Raw genomic sequence first — 17613 nt, 5'->3', positions numbered from 1 at the left:
CTTTGATTATTTAATAAACAGAACAACTGCTATGAAAAAGCAAACCTATGGTAGCACAAAATAATTTTGTCATCACTTTTTCTTCAGTAACACTGCCTGTTAAAGCATGGGACTGGTCATCCAGATTACTGCTCAACTTCAACTATACCTTGTAAACTGAGTATTTTCACTGTAAAAAACATCCACTATGAACTGGGAACACCCATCAGTTTATTTTTCACTACAGTAAGAGTATGTCTCATTAATCTCAGCACAGTTAAGTTATTAAAACAGGAAAAAAAGAGGTAAGTACCCAGATTTCTACAAAAGGCCAAATATTATAGATGGTGTTTAATTATTACAATAATGTATGTTATTTGAGAAGGCTCATTAAAAATAGTTCTGTTACCCTTAATTCCTAATATCGACGTTTAAATATTTCACCACCCAATTGCCAGTGCTTCAGAAAATTGTTACTGGGAAGCAGAGCCTACAAGAAAGATGGGCAGAAAGTTTTTACAAGGGTCTGTAGTGATAGGACAAGGGGGAATGGCTTCAAACTGATAGGAAGAATAGGTGCTAATGTCTTCACTGAAGACTCAGTGGATGAGGGTCCTCACTAAGGATAGGATGTTAATGTCTTCAGGAATGAACAGGTCTGAAAGAATCAATCAGAATGGCTGTGGCGATGTTTAGGAGAAATGGGTGTTAATGTCTTTGAACTGGGTCTTAATGTCTCTATGAAAATCAAACCACCAAGTTTGTTACAGAACCCAGACAGTTAACTTCAGGGTATTAGGAGAAATGGGACTGTGCAAAGTCTATTGCAGAACCCAGACAGTCTGAACTTCTGAACTATAGGGGAAAATGACGATACGTGTTTTGGGGGGAATGTGGTAGGTGGTCTGGGAAGGCTGTACTTCCTGGTACCTCATCAGTGTGGAAAGGAAGAGGGCAACATGTGGTCAGGAGTTTAGGATAAAAAACGTTCTAAACCTCAAGAGAGACCCCACAGGTGTCTCTTTTGCCCCAGTGGACTCTTCCCTTTATTCAAATAAAGTTGCAGGACTCCTCTGTCTCCTTTATGGACACTGGCATTTCACAGCATGGCTTCTCTGCAAAAAAACGGAAGAAATTAGGTTTAGATTAGATATTAGGAATGAATCCTTCACTGTGACTGTGCTGAGGCACTGGAACAGGTTGCCCAGAAAAGTTGTAGATGCCCCAATCATGGCAGTGTTCAAGGCCAGGTTGGATGTGGCTTTTAACACCTTGGTCTAGTGCAGGGTGTCCCTTCTACCAATTATCTATTAATTACAGTTACCTTCTCGTACATAAAAAGCCCCACTCTTACATGCTATCAATAAAGTAGCAAGAGAATCATTTAACACAAGAGGCAGACAGTGCCACAAGACACAACTGCCACATAACATTGCAATACCATGTAACATCTGTCATCTCTTCATAGGTCAAGGAAGATGTGGTTGCTAATTTTATTTCCTATTCACTCAGCAACACTGTTCAAAATGAATGAATCTACTCCTTGAAACTCCAAAGCAAATACCTGTCACCTATGAGTGCCATGAGTCCTTGTATAAAGACATCAAAGAGTTTTCCTGAATATAATGACATTCATCCCTTCTTGCCCTTATTAAGAATTGGGATGCTTAAGTCCCCAGGGCCTTTCATTACTCCATGATTATACTACCACATCTTAAAGAAAAATAAACTGTCCCCGGGCCAAAGATTCCCTCCACACCTTTTGCCTTGACAATGTGGCAGCCAGCTGTCACTTCTGGAACATGGAACAGTCATCAAGTACTCAGCAAAAGAAGTGATTCAATTCCTTTTGTGATTTCACCAATTCTGCCTTCTAAGTAAGCTTTAATAATGAGTCCTAATAAACCTAGAATGTTAATGACAGTACCTAGTTTTAACCTATCAATATTACTCTTATTGCAAGATTACCTAGAAATCACAAAGTGGCTTACATTGTTCCAGCAAATAGAGTGACTAAATAACAATAAGCAGTCCCCTGTTGAAAAGGGGTTGAAAAATTTTAAAAACAAACAAGCAAAACTCCTCAAACAAAAAATAAAACTAAAAACCCCATCCATAAAACTTTATATAGTTTAGGAAAAATTGTGAAATTCCACCTTTCATTTATCTGAAACAGGGATAATGCAGTTCGAGAAGGAGGATACTTTCTTCTAAAATGTTTCCAGGATGTTTTGGATAACTCCATAATCCCATTATTATTTATTTGTATTATCAGTGATGGTGTAAACAAACAGGCCAAAGAAGTAAATGCTGTGGTTGACAATGCAGCAGCATACAAATTCAAGAATGCAGGACTTTCACAACGTTTGAAACCTTTTATTAGCTTTTTACCTTTCATCTCTCACTAACACACTACTCCCTGCAGCAAAGCAGTATTTCCCACCAGCCAATTAAAAAGGCAAGTGCCTTGAACAAAGAGTGCCCCAGACACTGACAGATAAGAAGCACCCCAACCAGCACATAGTCCATCCAGCACAGCATGCTGCTAGGACAGACAAGGAGACACACAGCTGGTGATTAGAAGGAAACATAGGAGAATGTATGGAGATAAGAAAATCCATCCTGCCTACAGCAATACCCACTCGTTAAAAATAAGAGAAACAGACCTAGTCATCACTGAGTAATTGAAGGGAGGGGCTGGACCTGAGTACCTTCTATACTACAAGAAAAAATACATTAACCAATCCATTCCATATTAAAAAAAAATCCCTAAGTGAAGGTAAAGAGGGTACAGAGAGTACACAGTAAAAAATGCTTTGTGGCAGCATCTACATTTGAAATTGCTTTTGGGAATAACACCTCTGCTCCCAGTATCAATTAAGGATTCAATACTTCTAAATAAATATGTATTTGGCATCTACTTCCATTCAATTTTGAAACAGCTGTAATGCCAGTTCCTTCAGTTTCCACCTCCGTTCCTCACCTCTAAGCTTCTCTAAGCTTTTCATTACATACTAAATACACTTCCATAAACACTGTAGCAAACAGAACGTACAGTAATTTTCAACTGAACAATTCTGCATAGCACCCTAACTACAGATAGGAAAGATCATCTGGTTTTCAAAAAATCAACACATTATAGATTGCAGTATTCTTTCCTGATACCATATAAGGCTATTTTGAAACCATGCATTTTTTTTGGAAAACTGTTTCTGAAACACATTCCACTATCTGTTCATGATTATGAGCTTTATTAGCAAATTCCAAGTATTAGAAAATACATTGTAAATATCACATTTGTTGGACACCAGGAAATACACTAATAATAGTTTGGACAGTATCTGAATTCGAGTGCGTCATACTTCAGAAAGCATTTTTAACAGGTAATTTTGACTTCTTTAGGGGAATGCGGAGCATTTTCATGGTTCAGCCCCAGCTGGCAACTAAGTACCATGCAGCTGCTCGCTCATTATTTCCCTGAGTGTGATGGGAAGAAGACTCAGAAAAAGAAATACAAAAACTCATGAGTTGAGGACCATTAAGAACGGTTGAACAGTATGAAAAAAAACCAGAGTGGAACATTGTAATAAAAAATATAATTTTAATTACAAAAAAATCCCAAAACCTAACAAGAGCAAATAAGTAAAGCCCAAAAAAACAAGTGATGCACAATACAATTGCTCACTACCCTCTGACCAATGCCCAGACTGTTCACAAAAAGTGGTTGACTCCTTCTGGCCATAATCCCCTCCTGCCTCCCCTCCCAGTTTTCATACTGAACGTGATATCCTATGGTATGGAATATCCCTGTAGGTCACTTGTCCCGGCTGTGCTCCCTCCCAGCTTCTGCAGCTCCTCATTCACAGAGCATGAGGGTACTTACTTTACTTAGGGAAAAGCACTACTTAGCAACAACTGAAATATCAGTGTGTTATCAATGTTGATCTCTCAATCAGTGTTGTTTTGGCTGAATCCAAACCACAGTACTGTACTGGCTGCTAAGTAGGAAATGAACTCTATCCCAGCTGAAACCAGGACAAGCATATAAAAATGCTACCAAGCAACTACAGAGGCAGCAGAGCTGCTCTCTGCATGTGTTCCAATACAGTTAGTTGGTTTTACTGACTTCTGACTCTTTGAAGCATTACAAATGGAGAAGCTTGCACTCGTATTGCTGACGTGTGACCACTCATGTTTTCTCTGTAGAAGTGGATTCAAGCATGACTCCAAATGCCTCCCAAGTCATTTCCCAGCTCCAGCCTCAAGAAGGACCCAAAGCTATATCATGCTTTCACCTACTAGGCTAGACTTCTGGAGAAAGAAAACCTAGGAGATCAAAAAGAAACCATGGTGTTACCTAAACAGAACACAAGTCCAGGTTATGTTGTGGCACACATTCAGGAACAGGTTAGCTACTGCCAGTGACTCCTCTGTGGGTAAAGAGTTACTGGGTGGGGAACAAGGGGTAGGAATAAACAATCTCTATTGCTCTGAATACGAACTTTGCCAAAGGAAGAATGTTACAAAATATAACACCTCTGGTATAAACTGGGTATCTTTCATATTGTCTTATGTAAATGATTTTATTAACAAAGCTCTACAGTTTAAGCAGTCAAGCTTTGTGTCTGGCATCATTTAATGCCCTGCCAGTCCTGTTCAGGCTGCAGCTCAGGGACAGGATTGTGGGCTGGCAGATGGGCCTGTCCTGATCCAGTCCTCAGTCCAGCTCTGCTGTCTGGGCCTGCCTGACCAGAACTCCCATCACAGCCAGCAGGCTCCTACACAAAGATCACTTCAGGCATTAAGGTCACCAGTAACACCAATAACAGCGTAAATACTGTGTTAAAGGACAGTGTGCATCTGTCAGCCTTCCACTATGTGGCTGAACCCCTCTCCATTTCCTCAAGTAGTCTTTTTCAAACTAGATAAGCATTTTAAGAGTAAGCTTTCAGAGTTGGAAAAAACTCTGATAAAAAATAGATAAAAAAGATAAATTTAAAATTTATAATTTTTAACAAAATATAAATGATAACAGATAAAAAAAGGAATTGTTACCAGCCAGAAAACTAAAATATATAATTTCAGTAACATGATACTACAGTGATAAACAAATAATGTACTAAGAAAGCTAAAAATATTTACATCTCTTAAAAAATTGTTATTTCCACATACCGTACTTAAAAAGCAGCGTGAGAATTACAAACCTTGCTGCTAAAATGCTCTAAATAATTATGTTCAAAGCAGACTACTCCTTCATCTAGTACAAGTGAGCCTCATGCTAAGAAAATTCACATGACTCATACATTCTAGTCAAACACACAGAACGACCAGTTCATATCATCAATGACAGCCTGCTGTCACCAAAGACATTTGGTTTTGGTTCTTCTCAGAATATTTATTGGCAGCCTTGAGAATGCAGAAAGTTCTTTAAAACAAATATTATACAAAACTTGAAACAAGAACAAAACCAAAAAAAAAACATTCTGAAAGAATGACAAAGCACAGGGGAAAATAACTGTTGTGAAGCCAATAGATTCAAAACCAAACACCCACTCGTAACTGGCAATGTTTAAGTCATAGAGAACAAAAATGCCTGCCCAGAAATGACATGTCAGCTAACATTGAAATGTGAGTTACAGGAAGAAAAGAGAAAAATGCTTACCTGTGAATAGAAAAAGGAGCAATAGACCTAATGAGGGATGCCACTGCTCCTACTTTAGCAGCTTCCACTGCTCCCTGTAACCTGTATTGCACAGTTTCACCATAATTGATGAAAGGTTCATTGTAGACGACAATCTTCCCCTTGGCCTCCTGAGCTCGTTTGTGCAGTTCATCAAATGAGGCTACAACTATGACTTCCGCTGTAATTCCTGAAACAAAATATCACAGTGGTTTTAGCAATGCTTTCCTATAGCTCTCCTAAGGTCAATTCTAACAGACAGAAATGCATGGACTGTGCAGAACTCAGGAAATCAGCGTGAGGCTTTTTTCCCTGAAAAAGGAAGACTATGTGAAATGCCTCATTAGGGATCAGTACCAAATAGATGCAACAGAACCCTGATCTAGTACACACACCTCTGTAAACAATGCTATCAGGCTGGTATTAAAACATAACTTGAAGGGCCGAAAGGATACGTGGGGAGAATTTTGTTCACTGCATATTCTTTAATGCCTCATTGTAATCATGTATAGTACAAAAACATTTGCAAAAGCTGCCTATGGGATCAATTAAAGAAAAAGATAGTAATCTTTTCATGCAAATGTTTTGATATGTTGCTAAACAACTTAGCTTAACAGCTGGAAGCCTGTATTTTTAGACTGTAACTCCTATAAAATTATTTAATCCATAAATGAAATGAAATGAAAGTTCTGCAGTGTCAATAAATTTTGCAATGTGCTTAATAATAACATAATATCATCTTCATATTTAAGTCAGGAGAATATAACAGTTCTATTGGATCTCATTCTGGGAGTTTTTCCAGGAATCTACATTTCCCAGTTCATGATACAGAAAACACAGGCAGGTTCTTGTGTAGGAATATTCACACATGCTAAGTTAGATCCCACCCAGCTCTTTGTTTTTAATAGTTGGAATAGTTTTAAATTGCTGTATTATCTTACTTAAAAAAACAAAAAATGTTATAGATAAGCCAGAGAATCCTTCTAAGTTTTAAGGATAGTAATTGAGGAACTATATTTCATAGCATTTGAGAAGTAATTCATTAAAATGACCACAATACTTAAAATTCAATTTTGTTGATTGGTTACAGAGGTAAGTAGAGACCCCTTAACAACATGTGCTGGGTACTTTGCTTCTAAATATAGAAGAAGTAATGGTTGTCCAAAATTTTAGTGTTGTACATTTCACCTAATAGTCACAAAATACATCAATGGAAACTGAAACAAATTACAAATCCTCTAGCAAGGATTTTTCAGAATAAAGTGAAACTATCATGTTTTTATGAATAAAATTATTCTCCTTGAAAAAGTCTTTGTTTTTTGGTTGGTTGGCTGGTCTCTGTTTTTTTTTGTGTGTGAAATAAGAACTATTTAGAGGATTTCAAAGACTTGTATTTAAGACCACAATAACACTTAGAAATAAGAGTTACTAGTCATATATAGTCACAAATAAAAGAGAAAAACTCTTAGAAAAATAGGAAGGTAATGTCTCCCGGCATCAGTGTGCCCAGGCTCATGGTTTTTTTAAGAAGAAACTACACTTCTAAAACTTAAAGAAACCATTCCACAGAAGTTTGGTTTCACTAAAATGTACCACTAAGACTTCAACAGACATTTACTGCTACAAGAGCGAGTTTTAGCTACAAAAATAACCTAGTGTGACAGGCATAAAAATTTTAACTATTCAGATTTTTACCTTAACCTGGCAATGTTTTAAAGAGACAAACCAAAGAACCACCTTCACATATTACTAGCTGCTGTTGGCAGGCAGGTGAGCATACTAGCGGACTCCAGCTGCTTATAATTAATGGCAGGTTCAGCCTCTAAGGAACATCCCAGCAACAGGATAATTTTAGGTATGAAACCATGCCACTGGAAATAAAGCCAGGTATCTTCAAAATTTCATTTTCCACAAGAGAAGCTGTGGTCTCAGAAGGTTGATACTGCAATATCTATTTCATATTATCTCTCCCCAGTGCTCCACTGGGATAGTGCAGCAGGCACTGGAAGGACACACGTCTTGGTGACTGTTTGTCAAGGAAAGAAAGGAATGTAACTCTTCTGGGCATTACTGCATACATGAACAAACACCAGCTCTGAAAATTTTTTTAAGAAAGCTACAGACATCTAGTAAGTATCTATATTTCCTAAGAAATAGAATGGTGAAATACATTTACGGCCCTTCCTAAATGACAGGCATCAGGAGTTTGTACATAAGAATTACTGGGAATCAAATGTTCTCTGCAAGTTTAACTTAATGGCAGAATGGTATAAATAAAGCATGAATTACAGTGCTTTCTGTAACAACGTAAAACTTCACTGCTGCATAGCTTCTGACTAACTCAATTACTCATTTGCATTTTAGTGCCATTTTACACCATTTCAGATTCTTCAACTGAAGTGACAAGAGCAATGTTTATCTTAAACAACAATGTGGACATAGTTTGTGACATACACAAACCACCCTTAAACCTTCTGTGCAAAAGGAGAAATGAAACAAAAAACCCAACAGTTTAGCAGTTTAAGGAAAATGAATTATTCCCTTTAGAAATTGGAAATGTCTCACCTTAGTGAGCTTTTAAGCAAATTAATAGAAATCTACCCTAACGTCTCCTACCAATTCAGTGCCTCATGTCTCTGCTTCCCATGTTGAAAGATACTGTCTCTCTTTCTTACACCTATCATTATGTTACTCGCTGTGTGTTACTGAACAGAATTCTTCAGAAACCCCATGTAAGGAGGGAGATAGATTACAGATCCAGTAACAAAACCAAAATGCAGAATTAATTTGACAATAAATTCTTTTCAATAGCAGCAAGCAAACAACTCACTCCAGTGGACCTCCTAAACTTCAATTACTTCACACTAAAGTAAGAATCACGATTTCTTCTACAAGTCATGCTATGGAACAGCAATGCTACTGATCCACATGCACTGAAGTTGCCACTGTCAAATAAGTAAGCTGATGGGCAAGGCAATTTTTCCTTAAAACAATTGTAATACAGCAATTTTAAGCCTAGACAAGACAAAGCTGGAAAAGAAATATCAACACAAAAAGTCAACAACACATCCAATTGTTTAGATACAGTGGAAATTTTGAAACTGGAGATGTATCTGAAACATGTCCTTGCCTCTGTAGTCATGAGAGCAAGAAGGAGATGGGATGTTACCTCCCAGTTCATCAGAACCAGGCATCAGGATATCAGGACAGGAAAACAAGGCAGTTCTTCATGGTAGAGCAGGGACAACACCACACCACACCAAATTACAGTGCCGGAAACCCACGTGGTGATGGCAGTCCTGCCTCACACGCCAGCCACACCAGGCCACCCTCTTGCCTCACCTCCTGCAACACCCCAGACTTCTCTGTTGCTACTTCAGCTCTCCCCACAAAGCTAATTTAGCCCAGAGCTGCTTCATCAAGGTATACTGTATTCTATGCTGGTCCTAAACACATGTAAGCAGTAGCCCCAAGCTTTTCTTACCTTAGTCTGGTTATTCCCACTGTGTTTCAGACTTGATCATCTCTCCAGATAAAAAGTACCATGCCCCTGGCTTCTTTCACATACAGCCCACAAACACTGTCTTGTGCCCATTTGCAAGGTAGCTTCTTTCACAGAGTTACAGAGAACCTAGAATTTTTTTGCATGGGTCATACAATACAAAGGTAGATATATATGTCTGGAGATAAGGTATTTGTTGGGACAGGTCAAAGGAAGAAGGCCTTGGGAGTGGAGGGAAAATGTAAATATATTCTTCAACGCTAAGTAAGATTAGAGACCTGGCATTAAATCCTTTTTTAAGGTCAACATCCTCTAAAATCAGCTCAGATTTTAGAAAACATTTTCCCTCTCAACTTCTATAATAGGTCTCTTAAAAAACATGTTGTTTTCTAAAACTCTACAGGAATTAGTTCAGCTTTCCTGCAATGCTCCAACCAGATTTTTAGAAAAACAAGCCCAAATTCTTTGTCTCTAATGACTTCATCCAATTAAGGCTTCATGTCAGCTTGAAGCAAATGAAAGATTAATATCATCACTTTTTTTTTCTCACTCAAAAATTATTAGTATGTACTGAAAATTTGAAATATTCTAACACCTAGAAACACATTTGCTCTGTCAACACATATAAATATGTACTAATATAAAATTTATAATATGAAGAAAATACTAAATATTTTAGGGGAACTGTGAAATGAAGAAGAGGGTTTTAAAAGGAAGAAGGATTTTGTAAAATCTGAACAATAGTTCTAGAAATACTTCTAGAAAATGTGTCCTTCCTACTCTGTGGAACAGCAAAGAGAATTACTTCATGAAAATAAAATTACATAGGACAGTTATAAAAAAGGATATGAGGCTATTCAGCTCTGATGCAATGCACAGACACTAAACGCATTGTACCATTCCTTAAGAACACAGAGAAAAATAAACAATATATAATAGTTATGTTTTTGACAAATATGACTTAAAATTTCCAGCAAATACTGGATCTCTCTAGAACAGTTTGGTTTCGGTGACATATAGCTTCCTGTGCAGCACAAATCCTAGCAGAAAATGGGTTGTTCCCAACCCCCAGCACAAAGCCTTGGATGCCAAAAGAGTGGGGCAACAGGTTAGGTTTTCCCAGGAGCAGCTGTGGACGGAGCACAGGTTTGCTATGCAATGTATAGGGAGAATCAGACACCCAAAACCAAGATCCACGAAAATCAGTTTCTGAGAACACAGGTGCTCAAGGCAGGAAGTGCTTGAGGACATTCCCTCCTTACTAAGTCAAAGGTGCCAGTCACCACCAGCTATCCATTGGGATGAAGGTAATGTTGCTATCCAGCTGTATCTGCATACCCCACACATGCAGCAAATCATATTCAAACCCTGCCTTCAATAGCTTCAGCCTGGCCTTAACATCCTTGGGGTAACCACCCTCAAGTCAGTGAGACTGCAAAGGGAAAAGACTAGAAAATTCAATTTTTGGCCAGTGGCAATCCATACAGTTCACTGGAACATTGGTTAAATTTAAAGTAGCAACTGGAGCCCACATTCTCCCCAGACAGCATATCCACCTCAAAGCCATGCACCTACTTCTACTCTCTAAATCTTTGAAATGCTGCTGCACTAGCTTTTAGCCCAGATGCTGGGCCACTGAACACCATAGTGCCTCATGTCCTTCACACGAGGATGTCACCTTTTACATTCCAAGAAAAAGAGTAGCATAATTACCATACCACGAGCAGTGCTGCTCTAAGTAATAATAAACAATCCAGGCATTCAATACTGAGGCTCATGGTCTCAAGATGTCGATCCATAGTTGATCACACATGAAAAAAGATGAATCCAGTGAAGACAGGAGGGCTTTGCCATGCATCGTCCTCTCATGTCTACGACTCTCTCCAGCCCCTGTTCTCAGCACTGAACCCCTCATCAAAGGGGTACCCAAGTCCCTCCAGAAGCATCATTTTTCTTCCAGGAGATCAGTGGTCATACAAGATGCTGTCAACTTAAGGGTAAATCTTCTGATACACATTAAAAATAACTTTTCTGTTGGCCTTTTGTTTATCTAGCTGAATCCACTTCACCACTGAGATTAAAAAGAGGAAGATCAACACTGGGGACAAAATGCATCAGCCAGGACTGGAGCCAGACCATTTCTTTTAGCAACATCCCTGGTTTAATAAAATGGTGGACCTACAATAACAGCCCACACCAACAACTTCAAGACAACATGCATTTATCCCCATTTTATACATAACAGGCTGGAACTCCTTTCATATTTTCTAACTGCAAAGCTCCTATAACCTTCTAAAAGGGCACAGCTGGACCAAATGCTGACAGTTAAACAAAAAAAATCCCCCATGACTTGAACACAAAAACTAGGAAAAAGTCTGCCAATGCATCATCTTCATATTTATATTGTTTCAGTTTTGATGCAACCAACAGTATATAAAAACAGTACTCCTTTTTTTTGAGGAGACATTTCAGGGCAGGGCAGGCTGCTCTAAAGTTTGTTCTGCTTGTCAGTATTTCTTTAAAATTAAAGGGCATGGTCACCCATCAGGGTAAAAAAAGTGCACTTTAAAACACATGCAAAAAAATGAATTCTTTGATACTTTATGGTCAAACATCTGCTAAACTACTACTTTCCTTCAATTATGGGATTCTCAAAGCAATGATTATATCTATTTTCCTCAGAATTTGGGGGATATAATCAGTACCACCAGAAATCAACACAGTCTCTCTCCTCTCTCTCTCTCGCTATATATATATATCTATGTTTTGCCAATGTTGAAACACCGAAAATGAGACAAGGACATTGACTAAATATGGTAAATCTCCAGTTTTGCAGCTCCCAAAAGTGAGCACTTTCTAACATTCAATCCAGTTTGTTACCTAGGAATCCATTTCTTCAAGATGATGACCGTTTTCAGTCCCTGCTGATTTCTGGAAATCCAGGTCACTCTGTTTCATGTTTCTTCTCTCCCTGCCACTAAAGCGGGCAGTGAAGTTACTCCCTCCTTGTAAGGAGATCAAAGGAAGTGAAAACTTTCTCTTTGACCCAACACCTTCTTATCTTGGAATACACTTGGAGAGGGAGAATGTTGGGTTTTTTTCCTCTTCTATAGGAAAATCTAACCTTTTCTGTACCCTTCTTTTTTGCTGTGTAAATCAGATGGAATATGGGAACTTGACATCTTGGCATATTTCCCAGACATGAAGAAGAAAGTAGGATTTTATCCACAAAATCACAAGGTACTGAAAAGCCTCCTGCACATAATCCAACTGTTCTGTATCTGAGCCAAAGCAGGCAAATCTCATAAAATCAAATGAAGGAGGAAAGCTCTGTGCATATCCCAATAGGGTTTCAATGCCATAGGCATGAGTTAGAAGACCTGCAGGAAGAGACACTTGGTATCCTGGAGTCAATGGACTGGCTTGGACTTCATAGCTAAAAATACTGCTACTATTTAGGGCTTCCTGTTCCTGCCCTGAAGGATTGCAGATTTTTTCCACACTTGCATGGTGTATGCTGAAATGGAAAGTAACCAACCTCAGCATGTGCTCTACCCATTGGGTCACTCTTAGGAAACATTGGTTTGAATTTCCATGGACAGAAGGGAAAATGAGCCCTGAATTTCCAACATTCAAAGCCAGGTTTCTAATTGCTGTTAGGCTATTGCCATGTTAATGAAGAGCCCTCCAGAGTACTTGCTTGGGGTGCTGAGCTTCAGGAGGAGCTCTGAGGGAATCAAAGGCCACCAAGTCCAGCACCAAGTTTTAAGTTTCTGCCAAGGTGTCCTATTTTCTTAGCTTCTTGGGTCACAAGCCTGGGGCCAAATCATGAGAAGGGAGGCATACAGGACATAATTGGGATGATGAAAAGGAATGGTCTCCTGTACCTCCTGCTGGGATAGGGGAGTCAGCCCCTCTCATCTTAACCCCATTCCTAGACCTTAAAAGACAAGAAGTCCAACCTGTGCTGTCCTCTGTCTTTAAGCAGGCATCAGTAGTGTCAAGGAAGGGATCTGGTTGCACCAAGACAGTGGTTTGTAAATTGAGGGGTCTGAAATATATCCTGATAGGAACACTGACTTAAAACATGCAGTAACTATCAAGCTATCAAGTAACTGTTTGCTAACAGCAAACAACTTTAGGGATCATCTGCACAGCCCACATTAGAAGCAGCTGTGAAGGTACCAAAGAATCATCATAAAGCAAACATCTGAGGGATAGTCTTCAGCCTTTAAAACATCCCTCTGCCAAAGCTCAGCACAGCAGCAGCAGATCTCCCTAGTTTGAGCCCATGTAAGAACAGTACTGTAACAACAGGATAATTGGCATCAGGCATCTCTTATTGAGTTGCATTATTTTGATTACAGGAAGACTCATACTCCCACAGTTTCATGGCTAAAACAAGATATATCAGAACTGCTGATAATCCCTCACTGATGGAAATTATTCAGCTACTTCTGATGCTACTTAGGGCAGCCTTCTATCCCTTTTTCTTAGGAATAAGGCACTGTGACAATCCTCAGAAGTGATAAGGCAGTGGTTTTAGCAGTCTAACTACACATTTTTTATTCCATGCTTGGTATGAGTGAGAGTTTTAGGACAGGCACTTTTCTCAACAGCACGCCTTCCGATTCTCTTGCCCGCAGAGGCTGGTGACGAGCAGCTCTTACCAGACATTTCCGTCAGCCAGGAGGATGGTTCAGTGATCGGAAGAATGAGAGCCAAGTGCTCACCAGGGGCCAGCTACCCCACACAACCTTCCCAAGCGCAGAAACCTGTCACAGTTTGCACAGAGCAAGATGAGACCAGCAGACATCAGAACAGGCACAAATGGTAGGAGCGTCAGAAGGTAATTTCATCAAAATGATTCCACAAAGTGTGAGAAATGGCCCACTCTTTCGTGAGAGATCTTATTGCCATAAAATCTTCCAGCATCAACACATATACCTCTTCAGAAACATGGCAGATCTTGGAGGAAAGTGAAATTGTGAGAAGAACAATGTAGGGGTTTTGAACATTCCTCATTATAAATCAGCACTGGATAATACAAACATATCTTTCAAGACAGAGGATCTTTACAGATGGAAAAGAACGACATAATTAGCCTCTGTGGGTATTTTTAATATGTAAATTCAGTATATCGCAAAAAAAAAAAACAAACAAAAAAAACCCACCTAGGAGTAAAACTGGGCAAATGCAAATAACTACAGAACTAAGGAAGAGAAGTGAAAAACAGACTTTCCAGGATGTGAAGACATTTGCCAAAATTAAATTGCAGGATCTCTTTTCAGGTTCAGCAACACTTGCTAAACACCAAAAAAGACCTTTTAATTTTAGCTTACATTTTAGGAAGATTGGAATAGAACTGGAAAGGATACAAAATAAGAAATAAGTTGTAGGTTAAAATTTGCTGTAAATTTTCTCCTATCAAAGCACTAAACCTTGCACATATCACAGGACAAACAGATAGTAATGGTTCTAGTTGCTTTGCATTTTAGGCATGTGTTTACCTCAGTATGACAGAACTATCTCAGATAAAATTCACAGCAGCAATTTTGCAAACCAAGTATGATTTATTCCAGACATACCTTAAATTACCCAGTTTTATTTGTTGCATTTTGAAGGGCTATATAATTTTTACAAACAAAATAGTTTTATATGTTGTTTCATTTCAAACAGAAAGCTCGCTATCACAAAAATTTACAATTCATAAAAAAATTATGAGTATTATGTTACCTTTTATTTCCTAAACTAAATTATTTTCTCATAAAGGAATACAAATGCTTTTGAAGTGGTCTAGAAATAAGTATACTGCTTTTTATGGAGAGCAGTCACAGAAGAAGGTTCTCATCTGGCCTTTAAATACCAATCCTGAAAGCCTCACAAAAATACGTACAAATAGAGAATCTTATAAATAATTTTGCTTGTATGCAATCTAGTATTTTGGGGTTTAAAAGACCAGAAAATCTTGTTAAGCACAGCTAATGGTTGCTCCTGAGTAACACATCACACATGATCATCTAAAAGGCAACCCAGAGTTCAGTGACAGGTAAGTGACAAAGTGAGCATGTGAACAATGTGAACAGTAAGTTCCCAGGTGAGCACAAGACAGGGAAGGGAAGGACACACCGATACCGACTGCTATGTTTAGTGAGGGGCCTGAACTCTCCAAGCTCAGCTCCTTTTCCTGCTGTCTTGTTTTTTACTGGAGTGAAGGGCCAAGCCTGACAAGACAGGGCACATAAAGAGAAGGAGAAATCATGTGTCAGCTTGACACTCCATGGAGAACTTCTTTCTTACCAGCCACAATGGAGGACCAGAATCTTTGTAAATGAGGTTTAGCAGTGTTTAAAAAAAACAAAGGGTATAAATTTAATGGAAAGTTCAGGAATCAACTAACAAGTCTGTTCAACCAAACTGCACTAATATAAACTGCACCAGTCAGAACCATGCCATATAGAAAAGTCCCAGGAAAATAGCACCTTGTTTTGCAGAACTATTACAGCAAGAAGAAAACCACATTATGGCCTCTGAGAGAAATTATTAGGGGCATAGTTTGTGTTAAAAAGAAAGTCATATGTAATTCCAAAAGGAAGAGTTACCTTCTGGAGGAGTTGCAACACTGTTCCCAAGTCCCAAAATAGCAATACTGTGATTCCTTGGTTCCAACATCACTGCAAACTCTTCTCCTCTTTCCCAGTGTGGTACTTTCACGGGCTCCAGATGCACATTTTCCAGCCTGTCTTCCTGCAGGGCACTGAACATATATTTGATGGCTGCCTCTAAGTTTTTTGAACCACTGAGTCTTGGTCCTATGGTGTCAGCAAAAACTGCTAATCTTTCATAGGATCTGTTCTGAGCCTTTCCGTGAACAGCAAGATCAATAATAGCCTTAGCAATATTAGTATAGCCAGCTATCTCATTTTTAATGTCTTCAAATGACTTCAGGGAACTTCCATCTCTTCTCAAAGATTTCCCAGCATACTGGTGTAATAAATTCATGAGAAATATTAAAAATAAGTACTTCATTTTTTAACTCTTTTTCTTTTCCACAGATGGCCTGTTGGAGAAGCAAAAAGAAAAAGAAAGTTAAAAAAAATCATACACCTATCAGCAATACTTTTTGTTATTTGGATTGGCAGGAAGAAATGAAATGAAAAAAAAATTAGTTTAGCATGAAAATACTTTGATCAGAACTAGCCAGAAAAGTAAACTCAACTTGAAGACAGAGTTATTGAAGGCAAATGAAAAAGATACTTAGGCCACTGGACACAATCTTTGTTGTGGTCTTTCGAAATATCCTTGGAATGCTGCAACTCTTTAAATAAACACATTCTTCAATTAATCAAAACTCAGGGCTGCTCCCATGCAGGAGGAGTTTTGCATCTCCTTTCTGTTAGGAGCAGGACTTTTCAGAAGTGCCAAATCAAATGTCTCTACACAAAACATCCAGACAAAAACTTTTCTTAAACCATTCATTAATAAAAGTTCTTCCTGATCTCCACCTTCATAATAAGGAAAGTACTTTGTATTGTACTAAAAAGATGTAAGATTTAGATCCAATGCCTCCAGTGTCCTGTTTTTGGCTAGGATAGAGATCATTCTTTGCTTAGTAAGTGATATAGTGCTGTGTTTTGGATTCAGCATGAGAACATTGATAACATACTGATGTTTTGGTTGTTGCTAAATAGTGCTTACCCTAAATCAAGGACTTTCCACTGTCTCATGCTCTGTGAATGAGGAGCTGCAGAAGAAGCTGGGAGGGAGCACAGCCAGGACAACTGACCTACACTGGCCAAAGGGATATTCCATACCAAGCTGAGTACACAAACCAGGGGAGTTGACTGATCACTTCTCAGGGAAAGGCTGGGTATTGATCAGCAGGTGGTGAGCAATTGCACTGTGCATCACTTAATTCTTTTTGGGTTTTATTTGTTTGTTATTATCATCATAATTATTGTAACACTTTACTTCTTTTCATCTACTAAACTGTTCCTATCTGAATCCACGAGTTTTTGTACCTGTATTGGTTTGGCATGGCCTGGTTTTCGGTAGCAGGGGTGCCACAAAGATGTATCCTGTGGGAAGCTGCTGGAAGCTTCCCACCATGTCTGGCAGAGCTGATGGCTCTAAAGATGGACATGCTGCTGGCCAAAACTGGGCACATCACAGTGGTTGGTTAACACCTCTGCGACGACATACTTAAGAAGAAAATCAAAACAAGGTCATAGATTTTTTGCTCCTAATCAGAGAAGAGGAGGTGAGGACATGTAAGGAAAACAACATGGAGACACCAAGGTCAGTGGAGAAGAAGGGGGAGGAAGTGCTCTATGTGCTAGAGCTGAGATTCCTCTGTAGGCTGTGGTGAGACCATGGTGAGGCTGCTGTGCCCCTGCAGCCCATGGGGATCCATGGGGGATGCAGAGATCCACCCACAGCCCATGGGGATCCA

The 17613-nt window shown here is 39.0% G+C and overlaps 1 protein-coding gene across 2 annotated transcripts in view; it reads right to left on the bottom strand.

Moving 5' to 3' along the window:
• CPQ (carboxypeptidase Q) overlaps positions 1-17613 on the bottom strand; it is a 150633-nt gene that overhangs the window by 115153 nt on the left and 17867 nt on the right. For both annotated transcript variants that reach the window (XM_033512352.1, XM_015618259.3), the window contains exons 2-3: positions 15764-16221; positions 5642-5849 (exon numbers count right to left, since the gene is read on the bottom strand). In XM_033512352.1, coding sequence (XP_033368243.1) covers positions 5642-5849; positions 15764-16190 — 635 coding nt within the window. In that variant the 5' untranslated portion in view covers positions 16191-16221. The remainder of the gene's footprint in view (positions 1-5641; positions 5850-15763; positions 16222-17613) is intronic.

The sequence above is a fragment of the Parus major genome, chromosome 2, assembly GCF_001522545.3.
Source record: "Parus major isolate Abel chromosome 2, Parus_major1.1, whole genome shotgun sequence".
Classification (NCBI taxonomy): Eukaryota; Metazoa; Chordata; class Aves; order Passeriformes; family Paridae; genus Parus; species Parus major.
The sequence above is the reverse complement of the archived record's forward strand: the minus strand, read 5'-3'. Positions and strand labels throughout refer to the sequence as shown.